Source organism: Poecilia latipinna, unplaced genomic scaffold (genome assembly GCF_001443285.1).
Source record: "Poecilia latipinna isolate Pla-1442-1.1 unplaced genomic scaffold, P_latipinna-1.0 Scaffold570, whole genome shotgun sequence".
NCBI lineage: Eukaryota > Metazoa > Chordata > Actinopteri > Cyprinodontiformes > Poeciliidae > Poecilia > Poecilia latipinna.
The window spans coordinates 88,647-113,048 of NW_015113186.1; the positions used below are offsets into that span (position 1 = coordinate 88,647).

The 24,402-nt window shown below is 40.6% G+C and overlaps 2 protein-coding genes and 1 long non-coding RNA gene across 6 annotated transcripts in view; all 3 read left to right on the plus strand.

Moving 5' to 3' along the window:
* golga1 (golgin A1) overlaps positions 1-6,871 on the plus strand; it is a 25,078-nt gene extending 18,207 nt beyond the window's left edge. For all 4 annotated transcript variants that reach the window (XM_015041820.1, XM_015041823.1, XM_015041822.1 and 1 more), the window contains 9 exons: positions 820-894; positions 1,308-1,397; positions 1,855-1,957; positions 2,204-2,364; positions 3,222-3,380; positions 3,483-3,542; positions 3,665-3,889; positions 3,966-4,052; positions 4,855-6,871. In XM_015041820.1, coding sequence (XP_014897306.1) covers positions 820-894; positions 1,308-1,397; positions 1,855-1,957; positions 2,204-2,364; positions 3,222-3,380; positions 3,483-3,542; positions 3,665-3,889; positions 3,966-4,052; positions 4,855-4,935 — 1,041 coding nt within the window. In that variant the 3' untranslated portion in view covers positions 4,936-6,871. The remainder of the gene's footprint in view (positions 1-819; positions 895-1,307; positions 1,398-1,854; positions 1,958-2,203; positions 2,365-3,221; positions 3,381-3,482; positions 3,543-3,664; positions 3,890-3,965; positions 4,053-4,854) is intronic.
* Positions 6,872-7,352: 481 nt separating this feature from the next.
* On the plus strand, positions 7,353-10,557 carry rpl35 (ribosomal protein L35). Its single transcript, XM_015041824.1, has 4 exons — positions 7,353-7,399; positions 7,845-7,981; positions 9,851-9,932; positions 10,367-10,557. The coding sequence occupies exons 1-4, from the start codon at positions 7,397-7,399 to the stop codon at positions 10,514-10,516; spliced, it is 372 nt and encodes a 123-aa protein (XP_014897310.1). The 5' UTR covers positions 7,353-7,396; the 3' UTR covers positions 10,517-10,557.
* Positions 10,558-16,438: 5,881 nt separating this feature from the next.
* On the plus strand, positions 16,439-23,310 carry LOC106953222 (uncharacterized). Its single transcript, XR_001426160.1, has 3 exons — positions 16,439-16,786; positions 19,265-19,324; positions 22,566-23,310. It is a non-coding gene; the product is annotated as an uncharacterized LOC106953222 (long non-coding RNA).
* The last annotated feature ends 1,092 nt before the right edge of the window (positions 23,311-24,402 follow it).

The window sequence follows — 24,402 nt, forward strand, 5'->3', positions numbered from 1 at the left end:
CTCTCTGGTTCCCATAAACTCTTTCAGGCTGAATACAGAAGTGATTCCATGGAAATAACTCAGGGAGGCTCCTTTATTTATCATCCGTATCCCTGGTATTTTTAGGCTGATCCAGAGTGAAGTGAAGGCTGCAAACTTTGTGTTGTGCAGCGTTAGCTTTAACTGGTAGTGGCAAATATTTACAAGCCACCATCTTCTTAATTCAGGATCGCTTGGAAATTAATGAAGACTTAAAAGCCTATTAGGCTTTTATATTAGGAAGACAATGCTCATAGTATTGTGTTTTTTGCATCTGAAATACGACTTAGCCTTTTCTACCAGTCATGGTAACTTAAAGCGGAAACAAGTGAGCCGCATTAGCTCCTGGAGATGTGACGTCAACGCCGTAGGTGCAAAGAGCCCATTAAAAAACGTGCTGTGTCATCGTCCTCCATCGTCTTCTTTGTGGTTTGCACCAGTCACAACATCCATGTTGTTGATCATGTGACCCGTGTGATGTGAAAAGTGTTTCCATTGCAGTTTTGCTAAATGAATCAATTTTAAAAAATCATCTCATCCTAGCACTAAAACTTGTTAACAAAAAACAAGAGCTTTTTCATATTTGGCTTGTTTCCATTATGCACATTTATTTTCAAATTGTCAAATTGTGCAGTTACATGGACAATGAAAACACAGCCAGTTAGATACAGCAGCAGTTATTTGTAGAGAGATAGATCAGTGTCTATTAATAGATCTATAATTCCTAAACAAAAATATAAAAATAAAAATGTATTTGTTGTGTGTTGTCACAACACGGAGAGCCTGTTTTCTGTCTGGCAGGCTGATCTGGATAAACAGGTGGTTGAGGCTAACACCATGTTGAAGCAGCAAGCAGAAGAGCTGGAGAACTGTAAGGTAAAAACTACAACGTCTTGATTAAAAAAATGCTTATTTACTTTGTTCAAACTAATAATAATAAAAATGTGTAAAACTTGGAGACAATCAACTGTGGTGCTGACACAGCAAACGTGACTTGTATGCTAAGAACTGTTTTGTCTCAATGAGTTTGACTTTTTTTATAGTATTGTGGGTAAAAATATCTAATATTTCCAGAACCATTTATATTCACTCTGAACAGGTACAATTACTTTCCTCAGTTCAATCAACACTTTTTCAAGTTGATGCAAACCTTTTAGGAAACAGGCAAATCTGTCCACATTAGGCCTGTCTAATGGCAGAGCTTTTGTTGAGTATTTGATTTGAGTTTTTTTCACTACGCTGTTCTTTTCTGGGGAAACAGAGTAAATGTGTGATGTTTGTTTCCTCAGGCAGAGCTGAGCAGCCGGCTGACGGTGAGCACAGAAATCGCCAAATCTCTGGAAGAAACTAGACAACAGAAGCAGGAGCTGCAGACACAGGTCTGTTTGGGTGTAGAAACTACACAGCAGTATCATGTAAAATTGACTTTTTTAAGCTTTACATCATGCTATGATGTCATTCCCTCTATCTACAAAAACATACCTGCAGTGTTGCTTTGATACTTTCATGTATGTTTGAGAAATCCTTTATTATCCTGAACAACCATTCAGTTGTTCAAAACACCTGGGTGGACTTAGCCACGCCTTCGAGGACTCCCCTACTCAGCTCCTTCAGACTAGCCAGCAGCAATTAGCAAACACCTGCTGAAACTGTTCAGCTACTTCTCAGAGTAATGCTGGTGAAAATGTTTAGTGTTGATATCATGATGACTTCCTGAAGTCGTAGTTTCAGAAACAGTGGGAGCTTCTTAAAGAGACAGATGTCAATTTCAAGGCATTAAATATTGAAATATTGATCAGTGTGGAGTGACAGTCATCTGCTTTTGCCTGATGTCAGGTTGGTGAGCTGACTGAGGGCCTACAGAACTCTCAACAGGAGTTATCTACTGCTGCTAAGAAATTGCGACTGAGAGATGAGGATGTCCAGACACTTCAGAATGGTACGCACAAACACACACACACGCTTGCACACACACACCTACACACACACACACCATTAGTCCTTCAAAGCAGATAGTAGTTTCTGTTTTTGGTTTATATATTTGTGATTTCTGTCACTTTGACGTGTCATGTGTGTTCTGAAAGATCCTAGAAGCTTTTTCTATAAAACTACTATAGACAATTGTGAAGTGGCTCTAAGGTTTAACCTCTGTATCCCTGTATGCGCGTGTGTGTGTGCGCTGCAGAGCTGCAGAGTCGGCAGGACTCTTTGGCTCAGCTGCAGGAGGAGACGGAGCGACTGCATGCCCAGCTGCAACAGGCAGAGCTGGACAAAACCTCCCAGCTGACGAGCCTGCAGGGGGCACTGCAGAGCCAGACACAGCAGCTGGACAGCTGCCAGGCCCGGGTCAGCTCATGCTAACAAGCTTTCAACATGGAACACAGGCTAGCTGTATGGAGAGTGAAGGGTCCCAAATTACTCTTCACAAAATAATTAGTTACAAAATAATTATTTAACTCTCGTTCATTTTTTTTAAAATTGGAAAAAAATACAGAAATAGTATTTTTATGTAGAATTATGTAGAATAGGTGCCTCAATTAAATGTATTTATTTCATATTAAAAACTAATTTATTTATCTATTTTTTTTCATATTCCTCTACCGAAGTATATCATGATTTAATTTAATCTGTCAACTTCAGCTGTCAAACCCAGTGGGCTTCAGTAGAGACCCTGACATCTGATTGGCTGCTTCAAGCATCAAATCAAAACATTTTCCTTGAAAAGTTCAGAAATAACTTGTTACTCAAATAAATTATTTCAAGTTATAACAACTTGATTTGAACCAGCCAGTCAGCCGATCTCTATAAAAGCTGTCCTAATCCTACCCATTAACTTCAGCCATTGAGTTTAATGGCTGAAATTAATGGTTTGAATTCATGTGTGCTTCAGCACAGGAACAAGAAATAATTTAAGTCATGACAGATTTTTTACAATAAATCTAGTTTTTACAATAGAAAAATCAATACATTTCATCAAGGCACATATAATTAATGTTATATTTAATCTGTTATGTTTGTATTTCCAGTTTAATAAATTGACACATTTAAATAATTTTTGCATGTTATTATAATTTGTCAGTCTTTGCTCTCCATATGCCTTACTAGACATACATATTTATTAGTGGTTGAATCAGATGGTTACGTGGGGTGGATTAATGATGTGAAGCATGAAGTGACAGTGCTGCTTGGCATGTGTCGTTCAGATCTCGTACCTGGAGGTGGAAGTGGAAACACTAACAGAGCAGCTTCAGAGTCCAGAGGTGTGTGAGGAGGACCAGAACGGCTGTGTCACCGTGGACGACCTGGATCACATCCACCGGGTCAACAGAGAGCTGGAGCAGCAGCTCAGTGATAAGAACCGGGTCAGACATCTTATCTACTCTACAGTCTTGTTGGATGACCCACCTTTTGATATGCATTTAAACACAAACTGCTGTCTCATAAAACACACATGTTGTTTTCAGACCATCAAGCAGCTGCAGCAGAGGCTGGCAGAGTTAAAGAGGACACTACAGAAAGAACTGGTAATACCTCCAGCATCTATCTGAAAGCAAATGTGTGCATACTAAAAAAAAAAAATGGGTTAAACAGGCTACTGATTAATTCCTGGACTGTTCTAAAATCCCTGTTTCTGTGTTTGCTCAAGAAATTAAAGCCTGAAACTGAAGCTGAAGGGAAGGAGAAGTGTTTGGAAAGCCGAGCAGAAAAACAGGAGCGTGTTAATTCGGATCCACCGCTGTCAGCTGCCCCGAGCCCGCCCACTTCCAACACCACCGTGACCAACACCGCTGACCTCAACGACTCACGGGAAATCAACTTCGAGTATCTCAAGCACGTCGTCCTCAAGTTCATGTCCTCAAGGGAGGCGGAGGTGAGTCATCAGCACTTAGTTTCTTCCAGATCGATCCGACCAGCACGCACTAAACTAGTGGTGACTCCTCTGTTAGGCATACCAGCTGATCAGAGCTGTGTCTGTGCTGCTCAACTTCACTCGGGAGGAAGAGGACATGCTGAAGCAAACTCTGGAGTACAAGGTTGGGGCTGTTTTTAACTTTCACGTGTTCTAAGATGCACTTTAGTTTTGGGAGTTTTTGGTGACAAATGTAATTGTGGTCATATATTTTACTGAGTTCCTGCTTAAATTAAGCTGCTCCTGAACAACTGGAAGAATTTCCAGTGCTTTAGCAGGAGGATTGTGGCTCTACTGCTCTTTAATACGTTTGAAAGTACATTTAGTCTTGTTACAGCCACAGGCATTGATTAATTTTAGTGGAATTTTATACAATAGTGCATAATTGTGATGTGAATGGAAATACATGTTTTTCAGGCTCCGACCTATTATTTTTTATTTTATTTACAAATTATGGACATTTTGTTGTTGGTTTATCACAGGAAACTACAAAAATGCATGTTGATGTTTGTATAGGGATGTAAATATGTATACCTTGGCATCCTCTGAATTAGATAAAGCACTACAAGGGCTACTGGCCACTTATCATTTTTCAGGTCCAGTAATGGTTGATATAAAGTTATTAGCACAGTTTCACACAGAGACCCTAAATGCATATGTCACATCCTTGTGGTGGGTTGTTAATCACACATTGACATCATTTGTAAGGAAGAACCTGCTGAGGTTTCCTTTGTTTGACGAGCTGCATTACACAGTGACATGTTGTAGAGGACAGTCTTACTACAGTCTGTAGTCTCATTGAGATTCACCAATAGTGAATTCGATTTAGATCTTAAGAGCAGAACAACTTCCTGTTGTTCGAACATTTTGGAGTTTTCTTTCTGCAGGTTAATGATAATGCCAGCTGTGTCTCCTCTCTGTTCTAGATGTCCTGGTTTGGATCCAAACCTTCTCCAAAAGGAATCATCCGGCCTTCTATCTCAGGCTCTTCTACTCACTGGAGCTGATGAGCATCAAAGTGAACTGCAATGGTGAAACTGAAGGAAATAAAGTACCAGATTAGCCAGGAAGAGGACCTCTTTGAGTTGTGGCTCTTGTTATTGACCTTTGAACTGCCTCCTACAGCTTTACCCCTGCTCTGTTACCAGTTGTTGTCTGTGTTCCTGGCAAAAAAGGATCTACACAGTATCATCAGGACACAACCACGTTGCATTCGGTAATTGATTTTTAAAGGGAACTGACAGTCTTGTTGGTATCTGCTGCAGGTATCTCAATTTACCTCTGACATTTGACACAAATTGAATGTTTTCTCCTCTGTGATGCTATAAGAGATGGAGAGACTGATTACCGCCTCACATCTTATGTTTGTTCTGTTCAAAAAATTGCTACCACGACAACGATGTCCTCACTAGACAGTGTTGGCATGTTATTCAGTGCTTCTCATGTTTTAAATCCAGAATGCTTTTATCAGTGTTAGTCTGTACAAAAGACTAAACCTGCATTGGCTTCAGTTCTGATGAGTAAAATGGACATAATTATTGACACTGGTGTCTCTGGATCCAGACTGTCTTTACTTAAAACAAACATCTCCTCAGACTGAGTCAGTTTTACTTCAAAACGTTCTGTGGGTGATTCTAAATTTTGACTGCTGTGTTTTCTAAAATAGGTTTTAATCAAATAATTTTACTGGGTGAAATTGACTTGTACTAGTTTTTGGTACTTAAAGGCAACATTTTACCAGCCACTGTGTGGTGAACTAAAAACAGAATAGCCTTAAATCAAACTGTTTTAATCGTAGTGTGACTGTCATTAAAAAAAGCTCGCTCTTTATGCTTTTGTTCCAGCTCATCGTGCATCATATACAGTAACAGTGGCCCCAACCGGAGTGCCGGTCAGATGTCTCTCTAACTTCTATTGCTGGTCTACTGGTTTTAGCTCCAGTGCTAACAATAAAATAAATTAAATAAATTAAGTCTAAGTCTAAAACCTGGATCTGCTCAACAGGAACAACTGGAAAAGAAAAAAAAAATAGAGGGATGTTATGTATATGATCTGTACCTGCCTTTCCTGTAAATGAATTTACATTCCAACATGTCTATTTATGTATAGAGATATGTACATACTGTATGCATTGAGATCTTTCTAAATCAATGGGTGTAAATAATTTGATTTAATGAGTTTACAGTATTTATCACTAGCATTGTCCAGGACTTGATGTATCTGTTCTGCCGCCTGTCAATCAGTCCCCCTGCCTCATGTTTTTGCTCAGTTCTCAGTTTGATGAATGAACTTTCAGACTTTATAATTAGGGGTGCACCGATAAATCAGCCAGCTGATAAACTGACCCTGATGTCCTTAATTTTGGGGGATCGGAGATCCCCCAATATTATCCCCCAGTACACATGAAGCAGATCTTCATATGTATGTACTCAGACACTGATCTGGCCAATCATTGACTAAGTCCCCATCAACCACTGTCCTTTTCTGTTTAGAAACATTTCAGACAAAAAGACTGCTTTCTCCTAAATTCGGAATTGGCAGGTCAGGCTTCTTAAAGATTGGCGATCAGCCAGAAAACTGCAGTTGGTGCAACTCTAATTATTACTCTGGAATTTTAAGTTGCTTGTATGGTTTTTATATTCTGGGGTGCTGGAAAACAGTTTTGAATGCAGTTTTGTTGCTGTCCTGTTTTACTAATGACTGGTAGGCAACTGTAGTTATTCTGTTTGTTTGGGTGGGTCGAACCATCTCCAAGAAAATTAACAGTGGGAGCACTTTGTAATCTTATCAGTTAAGCTGTTATGTCTTTCACACTATTCTTCCATCACTACAACTTTGTGTCTAGCTTTTCTATGATTTAATGACTTGCCTTGAGTACAGTTGATTGCTTTCCAATGATGATTACAAATAAACCCAGAAAGGTCATGAAACCTGATCTCTGAATCCAAACCCTGCTTATTTATTTGGTGTCATTTTGCCATTTTTTCCTCTTCTATATTTGCACACAGTACATGGGGATGGGAGTATTCAGTGCCTGAAAACAAAGTATTGATTTCTTTAATTTACAAAGATTTTACCAGATTGTAGTCATTGTAGAAAGTACACCACAGACTCATGTGGTTAACACAACCGATTCCACACTATTTATTAAAGACAAAGTTAAAATGTGTGAGGGGGGGAGTAACAAGAAATAAATAATTTCCTGTTCTATAGAAATTCTGACAAAGAAGAGCACGAAACTCGTCTAATAATACATATTTTAATTTACATTTCCTTGAAAATATATTTAAAAAATTGCTTTATCTTTGCGCGCTTCATGGTGGTTGAGTCCTTGCTGTAAACACTCCGTCCGTCAGGGGCGCTGTTCGAACATTTCGGATTAAAGTCTTGATTCGCTTTTTTTCCGGAAGCTACTTTTTCTGAGCACGCGGTGTGTCCGGCCTTTCCAACAGGGCAGCGACGACGAACATGGTGAGGAGCTGACTCTCCGGGATAAAAATTTAATTTTTCTACGTTTAGCAGACTGTTTAACCAGAAGTATTCAAGCTATAGTGGTATATAAGGTTCTTATGTACCTCTCGGTACATGTATTGAAGGTTCGGTTTCTAAAGTTTTGGAAGAAATAGTTAATTATGAAGCGCTCCTACCGAGCGGTGCTACTCCACTTAGAAGCTAACAGCTAGCTTGAGAAACATGGTGGGACTAGGGATGACTCGTGTAGTGTTTATAGAATTGGTACATTATTGGTACATTTACTTAAAATTAAACACAGTAGGTTTACCGATAAAACTGTATATTATCTAATGGATAGTTTAACGGTGGAAGCTCTGTCTGTAGAGGAGTAGGAGGTCTGCAGATGGCCTGTGTGTAGAACTAGCAGCGTTCTCTAACACGTCCTTTCTCTGTCCGACTTCAGGCCAAGATCAAGGCAAGAGATTTGCGGGGCAAGAAGAAGGAGGAGCTGCTCAAACAGCTGGATGACCTGAAGAACGAGCTGTCTCAGCTCCGGGTGGCCAAAGTGACCGGCGGAGCCGCTTCCAAGCTCTCCAAGATGTGAGTGTGAGCCCGCTGGTGCTGCTTCTGTTGATCCACAGACAAACTGTTATCTCTTCTCCGCAGCTAGTTGTGAGAAATGTGTCCATATTAAGATTTAAATCACTGGTGTTTGAGCAGGAAGATCTTTCTGATGGTTCATTTTCTAGATGCTTTCACTCTTAATTTTTTGACCAGGGTTGGGTGATGCAAACATAATTGTAATTCACCAGGTTTTCAAGGCAAATGTATCATATAAGTTAAGAATATTCTCTGTATAGATGTGTAGTTTGTAAGAAATGTTCATTAAGAGTTTTATTATTTTTGGGGTGAAATGTGCCCAGGGTGGACACAGACCTGCGTAGGGGACAGGACAAAACAACCAAAGTGGACGACACCATAACTGCAAATCTCTGCTGAATGGCTGCGCTTAGTTCTGGGAACATGATGCTGTTGAGCCGTTTTTCATTCAAAAGGAGTACATCAAGGTGTTAGAAACGTCATGATTTGACATGACAGTGATCCAAAATGCACAACCAGGTGGACAACAAACTCTTAAGGGTTTGGAGTTCAGACTTGTTTCTTGTAGAGAATCTATGTAGAATTCAGAGATGTCTTCCAACCAAAAGCCCTGCTGCTCCTTACAGAAGCTCAGTGGAGACGTGCAATAAGTCTGTCAGCAGCCAGGAGAAGCATTTGGTTACTGCAGCGGTTAATGAAGTCTGTACCATTACTGATATCTGTACATAATCTTGGGACATGAGGTTTTTGTTCATATTCAAATAGAGATTTATTTCCACAGTAGTGCACCTTGTATGAGATCTCTTGGGTTATGTCAATCATTTCCTGTCAGAAATGATGAAAAATAAAGATCTAAATCTGGATTTACTGCAGACACATTAACCTGTCTCTGTGGAAATTGTGAACAATTTAAATGTCTTTCTGTATTGGTTCTCATCTGCAGCCGACTGGTCCTGAGTTCAGCTAGTTTCCTATGGGCAGCACTGAGGGGTTAGTGAAGAGTTTGACTGGAACAAACTGGAGTGTCTATAGATGAAATCAGTTGTTAAAGTAGCTAAATGATCTCAGTGAATCCCAGCTGAGACTCTGATGGAGGGTAGAGGTGTGTGCTGCTGCTCCAGGCAGCGTTAACCTCCTCACACACCAAACCCTCCTGTTCTCTCCCCAGTCATTGCAGCGCCTCCTGCTGTCCAGTCTGTTAAATGTTTGGCTCTCCTGCAGCTGACTGAAGAACTTTTTTGTCTTGAAAGTTGAACTACAGTAGCAAACAAGTCATTTGAGATCTTATTATGTATTTGCAATATTTTGCAAATCAGCTCTGCTCTGGACCAACTTCTTGTTCAATCTTAGGATGCCTCTGCATTTCCTGCATCTTTGGGTGAAAGCTGGAAACATTTCACTGCTGCTTGTAGTTTCTGCCAGAACTATTCTGCTAGAATCAGAGATTAGTATCTAGAGATACTCACTGGATGGAAGCAAAACTATAACTTTAAACAAATTCACTTGCTCATTGAAGCAGTTAGCTTAAACATCCTCAAACCCAGATTAAAAATAACATGCATTCTAATTGCTGAGTTTCAACCAGTGTGGTGTTGATTTAAATAAAATATTCTGAGCCACACAGTAGTAGGAGTGTTGTGAGAGTCCTCCAGTTTATTGTGATGATGTTGGAATCCTCCTTGTGTAACTGAAGTTTATAAGCCAAGCTGGTCAGAACATGTTCAGAGGAGGAAGCACCCAGCGGCATGGAGGAGATGGAACCAACTCATTAGGAAGCTGTTTTCATCCAGTCAGGCTTCAGGATGTAAATCTCTGAGCTCTGGTGTTCATCAGTGTGTTGATCAGCTGTCTGACTCTGTTGTTTCACAGCCGTGTCGTTCGCAAATCCATCGCCCGAGTCCTGACCGTCATCAACCAGACACAGAAGGAGAACCTGAGGAAGTTCTACAAGGTGAGAGCCACATCCTCAGTCTCTGCTCACTGAACACACACAGAGCCGTCAGCTTGGGATTTTCAGTTTCTCTAGTCTGAGATGATAATTGTTGAGCTGATGTTTCGCTGACTGTCAACAACTGCTTACCAAAAGACTGAGACTTGAGAAGACTGTTACTAAACCCTGGTTAGAATGGCTGCTCTGATATCTGGTTATTGTTGCTGCTGCATCAGAACATTTTTGACCATCTAATTCTAAATTACTGTGATTAGCATGGGAATGGAGTATTTGTTTGTGCTTGTTTTGGAATGCACAGCTTGTGTTTTTTTTTTTTTTTTTTTTTTTTTTTCTTACACACTTTATTCAAATATTTCTAAACAAATTCAGTTTAAGATGAACCGTTCAGCAGGCTGCATGACCAAACTCTCCTGACCCCAACATTGTTGTTTCAGGGCAAGAAGTACAAGCCCCTGGATCTGAGACCCAAGAAGACCAGGGCAATGCGCCGCCAGCTCAACAAGCACGAAGAGAGTCTGCGCACAAAGAAACAGCAGAGGAAAGACCTCCTCTACTCCATGCGCAAATTTGCTGTCAAAGCTTAAAGGCTGTTTGTTATTGATAAAATAAAATCTGTTTAAAAAACTTCTTGTTTTCTTAAATATCTCACTTAAATGATCTTAACATGCTCCACCCAAAAGTTGGTTGTTTATTCAAATGATATTTTTGCTTTCATATCACTAAGAAGTTACTATGAAGTAGATGATTTAAATGTTGGAAAAAGTCGACATCCTCCATTAGGAAACTTTCTAATCCCAAATTTTACATCGTGCCAGTCTTGCATAACTATATTGTGTTTATGGGAATGTTAACTAGCCAAAACATTCTACACTGAAAAACACAAACCTTTTACAGTAAAGTTGAAAATGCTAATGAATAACCTGTCATTACGGGTTGAGTGTAATACAGATTGTGTTCAGCAGGGGGCGCTGAATGCAACTATGAAGACTTGTGGAACAGACTGGAAGTTTGAACTATTTAGAACCAGTGTGTTGAACTGAAGTAGAAGAAGGTGTTGAGATGAAATTTCTAAATCAATAGGTTATGTATGTTTTCATAATGTGACCCATTCATCCCATTTGGTGTATAAAGCCCCTAGATTTTTACCACATTATATATTACTTCTAGATTACTTCTACATTTCAATAGCAAAGTGTTGACGCTTTGTTTGGAGTCATGCTGGTACAACATGTTGAAAAGGCGGTGAGTTGAACGCCCAGAATGCCTGTCACCTTTCCACTAATTACTTTCCTACAGTCACAATGCAGTCAGCCTCCTGCTGCTCCTGCTGCTCCTGCAGGAACACTGTGGACCGCCTCACCAGCATGAAGCCTCCAGCAGGCCTTCTCTCTCTGTCTGTGTGTGTTAGCTTGCTTTCTTCTTCTTCTCTTCCTCACCTGAACCCTGCAGGTGATCCAGGCTGCTTCAAGGTCAACAGCTGCAAATGCATCCTGAAGGACGGCAGCGGAGTGATAAACCTGAGAGGTATGGGAGATGCAGACGGTTTCCTGGGGCGTTTGAGGGCCGTCCCAGTGTACAACACGTCCGTGGACACGGAGAGCCTGTTTTCCTTCAGTCCCTGCCAGGTCTTCTCCCAGCCAGAGGACCTGGACCTGCCAGGAGGCGTCTGCTCCGGTGTTGCTGCCTGCCTCATTGTCAGGTAGAAGACAGGGATATACTGTTTTTTGTCCTCGTTGACATTTAATTTATATTTATTTGCTTAAACGTTGGTTCTGTTGATTCAAATGACATTTGGTATGATTGTGTATTTTATAATGCATTTACATTTGACACACTTTTTCTTTAAAACTTTCATGCATTTTTCAACCAAATAAAATTCTTTTTGTACCTTTTATTTTGACGTTCGATCTCATCGCTGCATATTTTAACTAAACTAAGACAGTTTTCTTTTTGTCTCTCCAGGTGTTGACATTCCTTTAACATCTTATGTTGTATTGCTTCCCATACTGTAATTTCACAAAATTTGACAAGTTTTCATAACTTTGCATGGTAAAATAAAGTTACTGCCAATTTCTAACACTCCCAGGCTTGGATGGAAAAAACAAACAAAAAAAAAAACAACATCTAGATTATTTTTTAAGACAGAAAGAAGGGAATGGTCAGATTAATAAAAACTGTCATTAAGTAACAAATTCAGAATATTTATAAATACTTCTTGTGAATGTTGATGACTGAAGTTGGAGCAGAAAGGGCACAAAGTCATATACAATAAATCAGAATATATGTCCTGAAGGGTCTGGTCAGATTAAAATCACCTTTTGAAAATAACTTTTAAGCAGGTATTAAACTTACTTTTCATTAAGCTCACACTTCCCAAAAAATTATTGGTTTGATGTAATAATCAAATTTTAAATGTCATGTTTTTATTAGCTGTTCGTAGAAAATCAAAAGTAACAGGAATAAAGCCTTTTTTGAACATCCGTCTGGGTAGTTGATCTATATATTGTGTTTCATTTAATGATAAAGTTTAAAATAAATGGACTTTTCAATAATATTCGAATTTATTGAATGGGTGTGAAAAGCAGAATGCATCAAAGGTGAATGTGACTCAAGTTAATATCCTACATGTCATAAATGTTGAGCTACATTTTTTTACTTTTTGAGTCTAATCAGAAAATCCTAATTTAGCTCTTAGTTCATTGCTTGACATTTATTTATAATTTTAAAAATCTGAAACATTGATCAGAGCAAATAGCTGCTGAGTTTGTGTTCATTTCCACTTGTTGATGGGATATTCACCACTAGGGGGACCCCTAACACACAAAAGCAGGATATCTCCTCTCATGCAAACAATATTGTGTAGATCTATTTGCTAACATGAATGCTGCTTATTAAGATGCATATTTTATTCAGTTATATGTTGATCTTGATGTGGTTTATCAGATTTTTGCAGAATTTTGACCGTGCTGTGGGATTCTGTTAGGATTGTTGTGTTTAACGTGTTAAATATTCATTCTTATGTATCAGGTGAAATCAAACACGTCAGTTATGTGCTGTTTTTCTTGCTTGGTGAGGTCCCCGGGGGCCAGGGGCCACATCAGCCGCTATGTGAACTATGGGATGCACGAGGGCAATGAGTTCCACTACAACCACACTCTGAAGATGCTGACCGTGTTTTACTTTGGTAAGTGGAAACACAAACATTTTCCTACGTTGAGTTTTTGCTTTCATCATGACATCACAGCAGTGTCTGTGTCCTGCTCCAGCTCACAGGGAACAGCCAATGACTGCAGCCCATTACCACTGCAGTCCCAACCAGTCCACGTCCTCCCTCCGAGTCCAGAGCCTCGGCAGCCAGGGCCCCCTGCACATCTGGGTGGAGAGCCCCTGTGCTTGTCCAAACGCCTGCGCTGTGGGGGACCTGGGTCTGGGCACCATCTTCCTCATCATCCTCTCACTCAGCGCAGCTGCATACTTCATTCTTGGTAGTGTTTTGACTCCTGAAGGAGCAAGACGATCTAACTTTATCCCATAAAATGTGTTTAACGATGCCTCAAAAGGTTTTATGCATCTTGAAATTTTTGTACATTTTGAGTTGACAAACCAGCCCTTATGCAGAGTAACTTATGCATGATTGTAAAGTAGAAGAGTAATTATGCATTATGACTAATTTTTTAAATTAATATTTACCTGAAAAGTTCATTAGAACTTTAGTCAGGGGCTGGGTTTTGCTCTCAGAGGGGGCTTAGTTACACTTTAAAACCGGAGCAAGTAACTTTTATAAAAAATAAATGTTGAAATTGACTCCTACCAAACTGTTGTGTTGTTGTTTTTCCCCAGTGCTAACTAGAAACAACCAATCAGAGCCAGGAGGCGGATCTTAGCGCTGCACCTCCCCCTCATTTCTCTCTGCTAAGCTGCAGCTTCTTCCTGATAGCATAGCCTGTTATGAAAGCTCAGTCTAGTTTTTCTTTCACGTTAAGTTGTTTCTCCTCCGTCAGCACATTGAGCTGTGGGTACATGAGGTTGATTGACAGTCCTAAACCCCTCCTCCTGGCTCTGATTGGTTGTTTTTGGTCGGGAGCCGTGCGTTTCTACAGACGGCAACAGTAGCACAGAGAGAAAATCAATTTTTTCACAAATTATCTGTCTCATATCATACTGTCATGACATGGTGACAGTTTTAACAAATATGTATGTGCCTGTTAAATACAACGGTATGTCACACTTTTCAGATTTTTATTTGTAAAAGATTTTGAAAATCTCTTCGTATGATTCACAATTATGTTGTACCTTGTGTTGGTCCCGTATGGTTTGCATACGGGGTTTGCATGTCTGCTTTGGGTTTTCTCTGGAGACTCTGGTCCAAACATGTTCAGATTTTTTCAATTGCAGACTGTTTTTATGTGCTTGTTTGCTTCTATGTCTCTGAGTTTACTGTGGACTGGATTCTTGTAAGGACTTATACTGTTGCTCATCCAGTGACAGCTGGGACAGATTCCAGCTGTCACTCGACAACCTATCAACCTAACTCTCAGCATAATTAGGTTGTTTAGATGTCTAAATTCTCAGGAAACCATACAACCCAAAAACACCATGACATGGTACTAGTGAGCTCCTCCTCTGTGTGTACAGGCTCCTGCGCTCTCCGGCCGTTCCAGAGCAGCAGCGGGATGCAGATCTCTCCAGAGCGCAGCGTGTGGTGCATGATCTGCTACTTCTGCAGCGAGACACGACCAACACCTGCGCCTGGGCTGAAGAGGATCAGAAGAGTCAGCAGAGTTTAGATTGTTTTGTAAAAGGAATCTGAGTTCAATGATCATCAGAGGTGATGATGTTTGACTTGTCCATTATGCAGTAAAACGAGATTTTAAAACGTAACCGAAGCAGAAATACTTAAAATGCCGGGATTCTGGGATGAGAAAAAACTTTCCTCATATAAAATGCAAATAAAAAAAACAACACAATGTGGTACCTAAGGAGACTGTGGGGGGGGGGGACAACACTCAGCAGGAGCCACCCCTCAACTCCCCCACACTCTTTGGTTGGACTGCTGGTTGTGGTGGTGGGGATTGGTGAGCTGTGTGTGTGTGTGTGTGTGTGTGTGTGCGTGCATGCGTGTGTGTGTATTGTTTCAGCCCCTTTTGGGGTGGGCAGCTGTGGGGGGTTAAGGGTTTGGGTGCACCTGCTAAATGGGTCCTGTACGGGTCTGTGACCCTGTTTCCAGAACCTGGATTGGTCTTCAGTGGGGGAGGAGACAGCGGGTTGGATTTGGGGGGGATCTGATTGGACCGCAGGTTTCTGCCCCCATGCCTCGCTGTTGGAGCCATGGCTGCCCTATGGGGGGTTCCAGTGTGTGTCCGCATGGCCCCTGCCACATTTCTTTTCCTCCTAACAGGTTAGTTTGATTCTCAGTTTAATGGCTTTTTTCACATTACACATGAAATGAAAAAAGCTTTGAAATTCTAAATCATTTTATCACAAAACCCTGGTATGTAATAGAGTTGAGCAGACTTTTAAAAACTACCATAACCTGAAAATTTGCTTTGAACACTTAAGGAGAAAATTGTTTCTTTGACTTGTTTTAATTTGACCTCAGATAATGTAAGAAAACAAAGCTGAGCAGAAAACAAATGACTTTCTGCTTGGTTTAATTAGTGGTGGGCTTTGGGCCAGCCTCCTGCTCCCCCAGTGTCTCATTCTTTGTGTCTAATTAGTGGTTAGAGCGTTACCTCCATCTCTTCTCACTGTGTGGTCCCAACTTGCCTTTGCAGCTGTATTTTATTATGAAACAAATACAGAACACCTGTTTCACTTAAGAAGTAATTTGTGTGGCATTAGTGCATGGCTTGTCCCAAACGTCCTTATCATGTTGGCCTTTTGATAGAGGAACATTTCTTCCGCTGGGGCTGTTGGGCCTTCTTCACCAGAAGCAACTGGCTGGAATCTCGCTGATCAGTGTGGAGGCTGTTTGGAACCAGCAGCAGTGTTGAGTCGTGTGGAGGTATTTCAGAGGTGAACTGGCTCAATCTGTTATCTGCCCTGTGCCTTGTTGTTTCTGCTGTGATGTCAGAGGGGCCCACGGCTGGCCTCTGCTGGTATGTGAAGCCTGAACGTCGTTTGGTTTCGACCTTGCATTCTTCAGGTCTGCAGACAACACAGGAGCACATGGAACTGTAGCATCTAGCTGCAATGAGGTCAACTCATTAAATGCATCTCAGCTGTTTCTTTCCAGTTCTGACTCTGAGCACTGCCTTGTTTAAAGGGGGCGGGATCAAGTAAAATCAACTTTTTTGAGCTTTTATCATGTTATGTTATTCCCTCAACAAAGATATACCTGGAGTGTTGCCTTGATTCTGTCATGCATGTTTGAGAAATCTGTGAATCTCCATGACAACCATTCAGCTGTGCAAAACACCTGGGTGGACCTAGCTCAGGGGCGGGCAATCCTGGTCCTCGAGGGCCGGTGTCCTGCAACTCTTAGATGTCTCCCTGGTCCAACACACTTGAATCCAACAGCTGAATCACCTCCCAAGTGCAGTCAGGTTCTCCAGAGTCCTGCTAATGACCTCATTATTTGACCCAGGTATGTTGAAGTAGAGATACATCTAAACGTTGCAGGAGAACTGCCCTCGAGGCCTGGAGTTGCCCACGCCTGACCTAACCCCACCTTTATGGTCACAGCTCCTCCTCAGAGATGCTGATTCCAAGCACCCCTCCCTTCATGGCTCCTCCACTCAGCGCCTTCAGACTAGCCAGCAGCAATTAGCAAACACCTGGTGGAACTGTGCATCTGCTGGGCTCATTATTGGATGCCTTATCAAAAGCTTCCATACCTTGCTGAAAAGTTACTTGTAAGTTACTTTTGTCTTATTTAAAGTGCATTAAGATATTTAAATGAGTAAGATTTGTGTTTTTGAAGTGTAAAAGCTCGAGTCTTTTGTGATATGAAGTTAATTCCAAAGCCGTCAAGCTTTTGTTTTGGGTCTGACTTATTGGTTTTCTGCATGTTAAATACATGACCTGGTTTTTAGGTAATAAATCACCTGAAAACTACATTTTAGGTCATTTGAACAACATGTTTCACCTTCCAGGGACTTTATGTCTAAGTTTTTATGTTATTGACTGTGTAGTTTTAGCCTAAACCCCCATGCATGTCCAGAGCCCCCCACCCCTTATCTCCATCCTTAGCTGTTTCTGCTCAGACATTTCACTGAATTCTTTTGCACAGAACACAGTGTAACTTCATCCTCCTGGACTTTTGTGTAGCATGGCGTGATTCCATGGATATACAATAACATATCCCTGTTAGACCCAGTGGGCATGTTTTCTCATGCACTGCAGTTGTTCTAATTGCTTGGGAAAATAGCTTTTGTCTCCCCACCCTCCAACTGGGATCATTCTGTTCAGGATAGGAGGCTAAAACACATAAAATCTGTCAAAGAAACATTTCATAAAAGTGATGCAGATGGCTGTTTGCATGACCTGCAGCAGCGCCTACACATTTTTAACACCATTCATGACCCTCACCTCATATCTGCAGCATTCGGCTCATTCACCTCACAAACTGCTGAAGGGAGATACAGATCCAGCCTTGAAATCCGTGCGGAGCCATAATGTTCAAAACTAAACCCGCTTCTTGTCATCACAGAGAATTATGGGTATTTCTGAAGGCAAGATGAATTTAGTCAAATTCATTACTGAGATGTAATTTAGGATTTGCCAACAATCATTACTAGCCAGAACTGGATGATGGAATGAAAACAAACAATCTGAACAACTGATTACAGCTTATCACCAAAGTTGTAATCACGCAAAACTGCTGCAAGGGAGACAAAAAAAACTGTCAGCAATGCCAATCTGTGTAATAAGCAAAGAATGCAAAACACAGAAATGTTCATGTCAACTGGCAGTGAAATTTTGTTTGAATCATCACAAACAAGCCCAGCTGTTCCCACCCAGAGCCAGAAGAAAACTCAAATGTGCACATTGTCTGGACCCAATTAGAGAGACTTGCTGGCACTTGGAAGCTGTTATGTTTGTGTGCATACTGATTCAAATTTCCTTTCAAGTGGTTAGCAGTGAGAATAAACTGTCACATTTCAGCACCACACAGAAAGATCTGTGGTGGCTCCGCTTCAGATGACCCCTAACTGAGGTTTCTGACCATTCGTCATGTTAGTCAAAGCAGGCTCAGGTTCTTTAGTCAATACTACGGGTCTTAGAGTAGAGACAAGAGAGGAGTCAGTTATTGGGCATCTGATTAAATGCTCCCTTTAGGAGATTTTACAGACAATCTGGGTGTAGTGATGGACTCTGATCTGAACCTTCAGACACATAGAGACAGTTACAAAGTCGGCCTTCTGTCACCTGAAGAACACAACTAGGATTAAAGAACTTACGTCCCAGCAAAATTTAGAGAAACTCATCCATGCATTTATCTTTAGTTGCATTGATTACTGAAACAGTGTCTTCACGTCTGCCTAAAAAAAATCAAACCTCCAGCTACAGCTGATCCAGAACGCTGCTGCTGGTGTTCTCACTTTAGATCACCCCAGATCTAAAGTCTTTCCACTGAGAGAATAGACTTTAAAATACTGCTGACGGTTTGTAGATTACTGAATGTCTTAGCACCACAAAACATAAAGCTCTGCTGTTGTTACATCAACCTTCCAGACCTCTCTGGTCTCCTGGTTCTGGGATGCAGACCAGAAATAGAACCAAACATGGAGGAGCAGCATTCAGCTTCTATTCACCACAAATCTGGAACAAAAATCCAGAAAACTGAAAACAGCTGTAACCCTGAGTTCCTTTAACCTGTCTGTCACTAGAGGACCCAAATTTGGGTCCTCTCGTGACAGGGGTGTCAAACTCCAGTCCTCAAGGGCCGCTGTCCTGCAACTTTTAGATGTGCCTCTGCTGCACCACACCTGAAAAGAATAATTAGGTCATTAGCAAGGCTCAGGAGAACCGATCTACACAGGGAGGAGGTAATTAAGCCATTTCATTCCACTGTTTTTTTTTACCTGTGGCACATCTAAACACTGCAGGACAGCGGCCCTTGAGGACTGGAGTTTGACACCCTGTCAATGTGAATGACAACCTGAGACCAACAGGTTAAATCCAGAATAAAAACCCACCTGATTGGATCTGCTTTCGATTCTTAATAAGTGGATCATTGATCAGAGCATTTGATGTATATTTGCTTGATGATGGCTTTGGACAAAATGCAATATTTATTGCTTGTTTCATAAACGGTTACTGTATTATGTTTTGAACTGCCTTGTTGCTGAATGTGCTGTACTGGTAAGCTTGACTACATCTCCCTTCAGCTCTGGGAAAGCCTTGGAATGCCAGAGGGAAGAGAAGACGGAGGGAGGGATAAAAGAACGGTTGGTCGGTTGGTTTCACAGAACTCTGCCCTAGAACTTAGCAGGGCTGCACAGGTTTGATTTGAACATGCTTTTTCAATTACTCACTTGCTGTGTGACTGACTGGATCTCTCCAGTTTCTCCCAAGTGCAGCCCCACCTTCATGGGGCTTTTCAACTTTGTTTCCCACACTGCACCAGAGAACAGAGGAGCTCTGCTTTCCAGACTCCCTCTGTTGCACCTTTGCGGCAGAGGGCAGCAGAATCCCTGCTCTGATACACACTTTTTTTCATCTTGGGGGGGAAAATATTAAATTTTCATTGAGATTAATGACTAAATTTAACTTAAAGTAAGGTAACAAGCATGTAGCAACAGCGGGGAGAAAAAACTCCCCTTTAACAGGAAGAAACCTCCAGCAGAACCAGAACTGGGCTCAGTACAAGCGGTCATCTGCCATGACAGACCGGGGGTTTGAGAATAAAGAGCAGGATGTACAGAAAAAAAAAACACAGAAGATCCAGGAGTTAATTATATGTTAAAGGGATAGTATTTTGTATTTTCCAGGCACATAGTTTTAGTTTTATAGTCAAGTAACTGTTAATTTCAGTTGATATAAAAATACTGTATGTATCAGATATAGCTTAAAAGATATTCAACTTTGTAATTTAAAGTTGAAATTGGGCCTCTGAAGCTCTGAAGAACCAGCAGCTCTGAGGAGGAGCTGTGTCCTTTAAGGCAGAGCTGTAGGTCCACCCAGGTGTTTTACACAGCTGAATGGTTGCCATAGAAATGATAGGATTTTTCAAACATGCATTAAAGAATCAAGGCAACACTCCAAGTATGTTTTTGATGATGAAATAACATTATGACAAGATTTAAAGATCAACAAAGTCGACTTCACTTAATTCTGTCCTTTGGAAGAAAAACGTCTAGGAGAAGAGAGAGGTTAAATAGAAAGTCTGAATCAAGTCTATCATCTGTTAAGGGAACATGGTGTTCTCTGCTGTTGTACGAATGGAGTTTGCAGTGAAATTAGCCGAATATGGTAATTTTGAAAACTGAAGAAATAAAATAAGGCAGCGTTCTGTGCCAGTGTTTACCTTGTCGGCTCAGAGATCCGGGGTCTCTGGAGGAAGGCTGAGCCTCCATCAGAGGAAGGAACAGTCTGAGTTCGTTCCAGACGGTTTCAGGCTGAACGCTCCTTCAGACAGACACGCTTTCATCTTCTGCACACTTCATTTTGCTCTTCCTCCTGCCCTTTATTACACATTGTTGTTTATATGGACATATTGGGAGTAAATCACTCACATATCCAACATGTTTGTGTTGCACAGCTGAGAGGCACCACATAAACAACTTCATGGGCCTTTATAGACTTTTCAAAGCCTCAGAAAATAACATTGCATTAATATAATTTATTCTCTGTGCTTTGTGGCATGGAATGAATACAGTACATGGAGAAAAATAAATCAAAGCATCTGCTCAGAATCTGTATTTTATTATATTTATTGCATTTATACTTTAGGAGCTGAGACATTCCAGAAAAATCTGGTTGTGCTTCTAATAAGTGGAACCAGGATGCTACAACTCAATGTGTCAGCCACACGATATGTCAGCCACATGGGCCGGCCTCAGTATTTTTAGTCCACATAGAGAGAACACATTTTGGGAAATGTTAAGAAATATCTCAGTGTCATTACATGCTGTTGTCCCATCCTGACTGTTTCTTTCAGGGCTTTATTACTACAGAATGGAGAGGAAAACACTAGAGAGAGAGAGACAGATCTGCTGCAGGCTTCATCTTCTTATATGTTATATCTGTTGAACAATGCTGATCCTAAAATCTTTATTAGTGTATTTAATGATAAGAATGGTCTGTTCCTTTAGTTTGTGTAACACAGTATCTGTTGGAGTTGGTTTCTGAGGTTTAGTCCAAGATTAGTGCAGTGTTAATGTCTAGACACCATTTCTCTTCCTGCTTTAGGTGAAGACAGTAATCACTGATCAGGTTCTGTTTGTTAATACACACTACTTATTTACTTTTAGCAAAAGATTGTTATAATTTCAATAAGCCTCCCTGCATTTATCTGTTGAGAGTGAAAATGTTGTCTCTGTCTGTCAGTTTGATGGTTTAGATCCGTTTTAACAGTATGTGTCTCAGAGTTTTATCCTTTTACTTGTGGCGTTCCACAAAGCTCCATGTTAGGCCCTTTCCAGTTTAACTCTGTATGATCTCTGACTGGTGCAATAAGGAAAAACCTCATCAGCTTTGATCAATATGCAGATGATATATAAACACATGTTTAATCTTTGCTGAACTGCTAGAAGTTCTTAAATTCTAGGTTGTTGGAAATGAGGACATGAAGAATAATGTAATTATGAACATAAAGTTCACAAAAAGATAGAAAAGCTGTAAGAAAATTTTGTTGACAGTCATTCCAGCTCACAATCACTTTTACTACATCACTCATGTTTAGAAAAAGCTCTTCTACTGCAATTCTTCATCAAATTGACCAAATTCATTCATTCTGAAACCTGCTGAAGAATAAGAGTAACAAATTACCCTAAAACTGAAATTCTTCCACTGGTTTAAATTGAATTGATTTAATAATTTAATCAGTTTCTACATGTCTTCGTGGTTTCACATGCCCTTCCTGAGTCAGATGAGGGGGAGGAGCCAACTGATGACTTACTTTAGTCTGACTGCATTTTTCTTATGCTTTTCAGTTTTTGACTTTTTTATGATGCAAATGTTTGTGAACTTTGTTGTTACAGTTATTGTAAGTATAATTTTATACTTTTACTGTTCAATTCTATTTTGTCTTTTGTTCCTTTGCTATAATTTTTTCTTTGCAAATATATTTCTTGTTTTTTTGAAAAGCACATTGAGAGTAGTGGCGACAATTACCATTATTACAAGAATGGTAATTATTTTTTTAAGCTTAATTTAATTTATTTCTGCCTAGCAGTGGAGGTTGTTGCCACATAGTGACTATAAAATCTTTTTATATACAAACCATTAGAAAGAAGTGAACAGACTGACTTAGATTTCTTTCTTTTAACCAACAGATAATTGATTGACTGGTTGTGAAATCTGTCATCTGTCATCTCCTCACAGCAGACCACTCAGCTTTAAACCAGTTAGTGAACAGATGAATGTTTGAAAAAAAGCAGAATGCTCTCCTCACTGGAACTAAAATGTCCATTTGGGGTGCTTTGAACAGCACTTTAACACAAAGCATGTGTGTTCTCATGGTTACAGTTTACTTCCAGAAACTTCCCAGCATTGTTCCGAGTTCTGCTCCAGCTCTCACCTGCTCCCATCCCCCTGCCTGAGCGCTGAGGAATGACACAGTTCCTGTTCTGTAATGTTCCTCTGATTGTGCCTCCACACCCTGCTGATGATTTTACCAAGACGCCTGTCACCGTAGATCCTCTCCGCTGCTGTTAAGGGGACGGCGAGTTCATTCTGTGGGTTTGTTAGCGGTTGACGGGGGCCTGGGCAGAGTGGGCCGCCATGGCTCTCTCTCCTCATCGTTACAGGGCTGCGGGTTTTTGTGTAACAATGGCCTAACAGCAAATATTTTAACGATGCGTTTTACCTCCCTGATTACCTGGTCCACTCTTGAACCACTCTGTGAATCACATGTGCTGCACAGTTTTCCTTGAAGCATTCTGTGGGAACTGGGCTGTTAGAACATAGCAGCAGCTTTAGATGCCAAATGAGCTGCGGTGAGCCTTGTTAAATGGTCCAAATGAAACTCAACCAATAGCTGTAAACCATCCTGGACCGGCAAGGCCTTTCTGCTAATAAAGAGAAAGTGTTAATAAAATCAGACAGTTGGAATCAAGTGTAAACATGATTTTCATTTTCTGTTCCTTCATGTCCTTTTAACTACTGGGAAGGTACAAAATTAATAAGAAGCTCAACATTCACTAAATGATTGTCAGTGTTTAGGTTCAATCCAGAACCTTCTATGCTAAAAAATAAAAAGTTGAACAAAGCAAACTTTGAGTTGACATGGCAATAATGTGTTAATAAGTGAGGAATAAGTACCTGTTTCATATTCTCACTGAGGACTAAGGCCAGATTGGGTTGGGCTGCTTATGAACATGTTTGGGAGGTGGGAGTGTTCAAAATCAGGCTGCTTTTCACAACATTTGGCAGGTTTTTAGAAAGTTAACTATAGATAGATAGATAAAGCAGGCAGAGATTGCGCTAAGCAAAGCTGCTACCACAATACGATACAGTACAAACCATAAAAGACGTGAACGCCACAATAAAATAAAAAACATATTCCCATACATTCCAGCAAATCAGACCAGAGCATCAGCAGCCTGACGAGAAACTATGAGTCTACTTCATTTAATATTCTGATCGATGTAGAAACAGATGAATTTTAAAATCTGTTAAATCTGCAAGCAGGGTTTCTAAAACGTTTGCCAGATGATAACAGTTGGTATTGTGAGTTGATGTGAGAGGGATCAGACAGGACAGTGAGGTCAGAGGTCACACTCTTCATAGATGGACTGCAGGGAGGAGTTATCACTTCCTTCCTATCACCAGGTTGTATCATGTAACTACATTTATATTTTAGTTTTAGTTTATTGATTATCACGCCATGCCGACATGCCAAACCTGGTGATTCTTTTCAATACGTCCTGATAGGAAAATCACATGAGCTTCTGGTTCACCCCAAAGACTCCGAGTCTGTGTACAAAATACAATCTCTGTTGAACATAACATCTTAACTAGATGAACAGATTATCTTGGCGAACACTCAGATATCCGTAAGAACAAACCTGCTTTGTTTTCTGGTCATGAATAAAAAGAGACTTGGAGTCAATCAGCATCTCTTCTGTTTTCCTGGTATTAATAATGAGGTGGTGGTCATTACAAACACTGAACAAAGAACTGGACCTCATTAAAGTACGATGAGGGAACCAAATCCTCATGCAGCCAGCTGAGAGCAGCAGTATGATCTGAGGATTTCAAAACCTGATTCCCAGGCAGCTGCTGATTCAGTGATTAGTGTAAATAGAGAAGAGGACAAGAGAAGGAACACAACCTGGGGAACATCCTGAGCTCTGATTGGCTG